Raw genomic sequence first — 6,329 nt, forward strand, 5'->3', positions numbered from 1 at the left:
GAGTTATTATTTCAGCTAAGTCTCATATATTGTTTACATGATAGATTAATATCTATAAATTAATTATTTGCATAAATAAATTTAAAATTAAAAAAAATATGAATAATCGGGTTCGTGCCATGATTCGAATTTCAAAAATAGATATAATTCGTATTCGAATTCAAATCTAACTTAATAGTTTAAACGAGCACCAATACAATATTATAGAAATTTTAAGTCATGAATGTGAGAAATAAGTACAAAAACTGAGGTTTAAGCGAGCATCTTTGAAAGGAAAAATTGATGGGCTTTCAACATGGGCTATGTCATATTAATTTCTTTTATTATAAAAGACAATTTACTAAGATATTACAATATTTTGGAGAACACGAAATAAGGTGACTGAAAGAATATTCCTATGTAGAATATTTTTTTATTTTAAACTTATGAATTCAGAATTTGATGTGTAACTAAATCTTTTTTTAAAAAAATTATAGATATAAGGATAGTGACAATACATCAAATTTGGTGTCGGAAAATATATCTAAATGATATAATTTTGATGAAATATGTATTTGAAATACTATAACTTGTGATATGAAGGTGAATTTAAGGAAATTTTATATTGTTAATCAAAAGTCAACCACATAATAATAAAACGCGTTTACGAGAACTACTAAAAAGATTTGAGTTATAAATTTTACTTTGTTAAATAAAATAACACAGAGAAATAAGTTATATATATTAAAGTCTTAAAACTATAATTTTTAATATGCCATCATCCAATATATAACATACCAGTTAAATAAAATGATTCAAACTACAGTTAAATTAATCATTTACAAATTAAACTAATAAAATATAATTAATTCTGAACCGGATAATCTGATGCGATACGGTGAAACTAATATCTGGTTAAACGGGACTAGAACAAGAATAGTTTTTTCATGATTCAAAATATCGAATATATAACTTGATCTTTAACAATTGAACATGATATGCCACATTGATCACTCCTAATAAATACGAGTATCAAAATATTAAAAATGTGAGTTTGCACAAAGCTAAAAAAGTAACTACACGACTAATTGAACTAAATATTTTATGGTTTTATGAACTTCATGATGCCTAACTCATATCTACTCTCTTTTTGCTATTTGAAATTCCATAAAATCATTTGTTTGAGATCTGTTTTATAACGATTACATGAAAAATCATTAAAAGTCTTAATAGACAAGCTCAAAAAACTAATTATAGAAAATTAAAATTTTATAACGAGATAATGTTATAACATACTGTATCAAAGTAATATTCATCAAATATTTTTAAATTAACAATAAAAATATAATACATTGAAGTACTATATAATTGATATGAAAAATAAAAGGATAAGACACATCAAATGTGTCAGAAATTTTTGGGGTGCAATTATATGGTTAGTAGTTCAATTGATACTTTTATAATAAAATAAGGTACGTGTCTTTTTACGTACAACACATGTTTCAATTTTTATTTATACAAAATGTGTGCAACATATGCTAAAAAGAATGTGTTGATGATCTGCTCCATCATGTATCACTTTAATAATTATGCAAACGTACGCTCAAAAAAGAAGAAATAAATGTAGGGCAACACGGACCACACATCTTCATTTAATCATGATTTAGGATATCGTAATTCACATATCAGAAACAGGTTTTTATCAAAATCATGGTATATTAGTTGAAATAATTTAATAATTTCAACAATAAATTACAGATTCTTTTAATGAGGTATAATATATTTAAAATTTAAAATTTCAGTATTAATTTCGAATATAATTTTGAACATTGATAATATGATGATGGTCTCTATATCCTAACGAATTTGAATATAGAAATATCAGTTCAAATGTAGTTTTTGATCTATAATTTTTTTTAAAAATATACTCTATTCGTCCTATTTTAGGTGACCTTATTTGACTTTCACGGAGATTAAGAAAAAAGTAGTAAAAAAGAGGAAATTTAGTTGGAAAGTGGGTAAAGTGGTGGAATATATCAAAAATTTAATAATAGATTTGAGATAGTGATGGTAAGTAGTGAGTGTAATAGTGTTTATTTAATATAAAAGAGTATAAAATAGAGAAGTAGTGTGTGTAATAGTGATAAGTAGTGTTTAAAAATAGTAAGTATTATAAGTTCATTATTTTAGAGATGTCTCAAAAAAGAATAAGGGTAATGTAAAATGGAATGGAGGGAATAGCACTTATTATTACTATTAATGCTATTAGCTTGCATATATTACATTTTTCATGTTTACATATTTTGTCAAAAAGTAAAACGTAATAGTTACGCTCGAAACAATATGATGACACACGGATATTATTTAAAACATAATACAAACTCAAGGTCCGTACAAGAACAATATAATGACATATGAATATTATTTAAAATACAGCAAAAACTAGAGCCCCGTGCCTCGCACGGGCTTTTATGCTAGTTTGTAGTTTAAAGATACAAGCAATAAGTTGAGAGGAAGGGAAAAAGGAGCGCGCAGTGAGAGAACTCAATGAGCGAAAACAAGGTTCCTTTCCTGTTGCAATAAGTTGGAACCCAAGAAAAGTTAGGTTTGATAGCTTTTTTTTTGTTGGGCTTTTTCACCTTCAATTAAGTGTTTCAACAAAGTTGCTAAACGGACAGAATTTAAGTGAAGTGAGCTTTTAAGTTCATAAGTTGACATGCCAAACACCCACATTTTATGATCTAAATTTAATTATATACAACAGGAGATGAAGGAATACATTCTTTCATTTCGCTTGTATTTAGATTTTCTTGCCAAATAATAGATGTTTCTATTAACCTGTAGACAATGGTGTCGCTCATTTTTAATTTTATCTATTGATTTTCGTGTTAGTTTTCTTTTACTCCTACATGAATAAAACTTTTGAATACTTCTTCTACTTAATGAATTAAGTTAACTACTATAATATTATGCAGCTTGTTTCTATCTTAGAATTTACAAATATATTTCTATCAACCTGTTAGTGAATTCTTTTATGTATATTGTACGGCAGGGCAAACAATACCGAGATGGGGATGATATTGATAAAGGCGGGAATAGTAATGAGAGCACCGAACGTGAAGACGATGTCTGGTTATTAAGGTTTAATGTTTAGTTTTGTGACGAACGTTCATAACAGAGTCAGTCGGTAGTTAACTTATGACTGAAAATTCCGTCATAAATTAGATATCTTACGATGAACTAAGTGTTATAAGGTTAATTATTATTTTAGTGAATTTGTGTGTCTCACCAGATAAAACTTATGACGCATGTGAAAAGTTGTGACATTTTTTGAATTTATTATTTGATAAAAATGACGGAAATATTCCGTCGTAAATTCAAAATTTACGACAAATTTAAGACTTAATTTCTGTCGTAAATAGACCGGTTTGTTGTAGTGAAGACTACTTAAACAACTCATTCAGTATTTTGTCATTTTGGAAACTTCGTGATTCAGGATGTTTATATATAGATTTCCCAACAAAATGAATCCGTTCCTTTCAATGCTCTCGTCTTGAGCGCAGAACCATTGCCACATGAATTTCACTATCAATTACAATTTCGTTCTCCATCTTTTTATCACCACACTCAGTATATTATTTGTAGCTTAATTAAATGAAAAGGCTAGTTGTAATAAATATACTAACTCCCGTGATTGCACAAGACTTCGTATTTCATAAAAGGGTCACTCTAGTGTCTGCTCCAACAATTATTTTTATTTAGAGAAAAGATTTTAATTGACGATTTTTTTTATAAATGCAGGACCATCATTATTAAAGAAATAAGAGGTAATAAAAATTAATCACTTTACCAAAAAGGAATGGTTAGTGTGTCTACACACATTAGAAAATCTGTTTCATATATTGGGAATGTATTCCTAAAGGGTAGCGGCCGCGGGTTCCTACGTTAAAAAAAAAAAAATTATTTAAATAGCTTAGTCGCAATAGTGTCATTCCCCATTTAAACGATTATGTGTTTTGGACTCTTTTTGAACTCAAGCTGATGTAGTATGAAACAGATATCTTAAAAAGATACGAAAAGGGCATGAATTTCATTAGGTTTCATACACACACTGCAAGGCTTTGAATATATAATAAGCAAAACAACAGGCTTAAGGAAAAGTAGGGAGAAAGTCAAAAGTCGCAGAAGCCGGTCAAGCATTTTCGGTTGATTGAGAGAGCAGTGGCTGAGCTAATGATGATTTGGGAAGAGATGGTGTTCTGTTGTTGCTATGGTCTGCAGGTGATTGAATTGCAGCCTTCTGCATTGCGAATTTCCTCTCTTCGTTCTTTCCCCATAGCACAAGGTACAACCCTGTTATGATCAACACTGCTCCGATAATCCTGTAATGTATACCAAGTTGAATTATTCCAAAAGAATTATAATAGACCCTACTACCATGAGTAGAGAGTTCGTTTTCACAGACGTCATCCTGTATTACTAAACGGGTTTGTCTAGCGTGTGAGCATGATTATATGTTAAGCACTAAATTTTATACAAGTGTTGAATAGTCGTACCCTCCCAGGTAAAACTCCTCGCCTAAAGCGACAGAAGCCATGATAGCGACCACAAGGGTCTGAACAGGCTGATACACTGCCACAAACACAGGGCCTCCCCTGTCGATGCACCATATCTGTACAGCGAATGCAATTCCTGATGCTACGATTCCCTGCAATTCAGTCCATCACTCTCATTAGTACAAAAAATGACCGAAAACATATCTGTTCTTGAACAATACTTTCAAATTTTATATTTAGTAAGTATCAAAAATGTTAAAAAAACAAATAGCAAAAAAGGACTTACAGCATAGAAGACACTGAAGAGTTCTCCACCTGAGTGAATCATCCAGGCCTGTGAATCCCTCTCCACAAAACCAGCAATAACCAGAAACTGTATCACACCAAAGAAGCACTGATATGATGTTACAGAAAGCCTAGCCGGGTACTTCTTCAGAACCGGTGCTTGTAAAACAAGCCAAGCGGACCAGGAGAGGCAATGGCCTATTAGAAAGATGCAACCAAGTGTCCAGTTTTTGCCCTTAGCATCGCCAAGAGACAGAGAACCCAACATTGGTGAAACAATATCATATCCACTGTTAGCCCCTTGGAGTGGCGGAGGTGGACTATATATTGTAGGACCTTTGTAAAGTGTGATCACTGAGGCACCCGCGACGCAGAAGAGTGTTCCAGCAACTTTTCCTATGCCATCCTTACGATTAAGTCTTACTTGTTCGATCCTGGAATATATTTATCATGATCATGGAAAGTAAAGTTTTAATAAGTCTTCCTTTATAGACCAAACAATTAATTAACTGGCTATAGTATACTAGTTATGAAGGCTTGCCGGAGAATTGCTGCCATGAGGAATGTTATGGCTGGGACAGAATTTTGGATAGCTGATGCGAAAGTGGGGGATGTGTGGTCTAAACCCAACAAGTAAAATCCTTGATTGGCCGTAATCCTGTCATTTAACAAACAATCAAGTAAATAAGTGTGATTCCGAACCAAACTAATCAAACACTATCAGTACTGCCCATGAGCACATCATAGAAAAACCATTTATTAATATACCCAACAACGGCCAGGAGAAAGAATTGGACAAGAAACGAGAGAGAGATTGGTGGCCGCTCTTTCCTGTCAAGACAACATAACGAAGAATTAGTGAGTATCTATGAGTTAAATCATGTTTAAACCATGCACATTCAACAAAACAGGACTATTTCAGGTAATGTGGGATTTACGTACTTTTCGAGAAAATAAGCGAAGGGCAAGAGGAGAAGCAACGCAAGAATGTTCCGATATACAGGGAAAACAATCTTGCTGATGCCCATGTTGAGTGCAGCTCTGGAGACAACATGAAACCCTGCATAACCAAACTGCAGAGCCAGCATTGCCACATGCAGCTGCAGCTTTTCGGGTATGGAGCAACCCATTATACTCAAACTCCTGGAAGCTGCTGAGCCACTGTTATCTCCCATCTTTGCTCAACTCAGATGAAACACTCTTAACACAAGTGGTGAGGATCAAAGGCAAGAACTGAGGTCATATAAATATAACAACTTAGGAAGATGGTAGGGTCTGATTCTATGGTATGGCCCACAGTAAAAATAATCGCAATAGTTTGGTTGCTAAATAATAAAATGTGTGAGGTATAGTGTTGGACTGGAAATCCTAATGTTTTTGCCTGTCTCCCACATTCTCCCTGGCCAGACCTTCCTCATAAGTACTTATTGCACTGGCGAATCCGTTTTCTAAATTCGGATTTATTTTAATTTTTATAATTTCAGATTTTATTTAAATGATAAGCACTCG

At 32.3% G+C, this 6,329-nt stretch overlaps 1 protein-coding gene across 1 annotated transcript; it reads right to left on the reverse strand.

Annotated features, from left to right (window-relative positions):
- Nucleotides 1-4,041: 4,041 nt before the first annotated feature.
- LOC108224507 (protein WALLS ARE THIN 1) lies at nucleotides 4,042-6,046 on the reverse strand. Its single transcript, XM_017399150.2, has 6 exons — nucleotides 5,763-6,046; nucleotides 5,589-5,651; nucleotides 5,362-5,478; nucleotides 4,822-5,254; nucleotides 4,536-4,687; nucleotides 4,042-4,361 (listed from the first exon to the last, which is right to left on the reverse strand). Exons 1-6 carry the CDS (start codon nucleotides 5,993-5,995, stop codon nucleotides 4,172-4,174), a joined length of 1,188 nt encoding a protein of 395 aa, XP_017254639.1. The 5' UTR covers nucleotides 5,996-6,046; the 3' UTR covers nucleotides 4,042-4,171.
- Between the last annotated feature and the right edge of the window lie 283 nt (nucleotides 6,047-6,329).

This window comes from Daucus carota, chromosome 6 (assembly GCF_001625215.2).
Source record: "Daucus carota subsp. sativus chromosome 6, DH1 v3.0, whole genome shotgun sequence".
NCBI classification, from domain to species: domain Eukaryota; kingdom Viridiplantae; phylum Streptophyta; class Magnoliopsida; order Apiales; family Apiaceae; genus Daucus; species Daucus carota.

Coding starts and splice junctions, on each gene's coding strand:
- LOC108224507 (XM_017399150.2), bottom strand. CDS start 5,995: ATGGGAGATAACAGTGGCTCAGCAGCTTCCAGGAGTTTGAGTATAATG. Junction 5,479..5,588: donor TTTCTCCTGGCCGTTGTTGG/GTATATTAATAA, acceptor GTTAAATGACAG/GATTACGGCCAATCAAGGAT. Junction 4,688..4,821: donor TCTTCAGTGTCTTCTATGCT/GTAAGTCCTTTT, acceptor ACTGAATTGCAG/GGAATCGTAGCATCAGGAAT.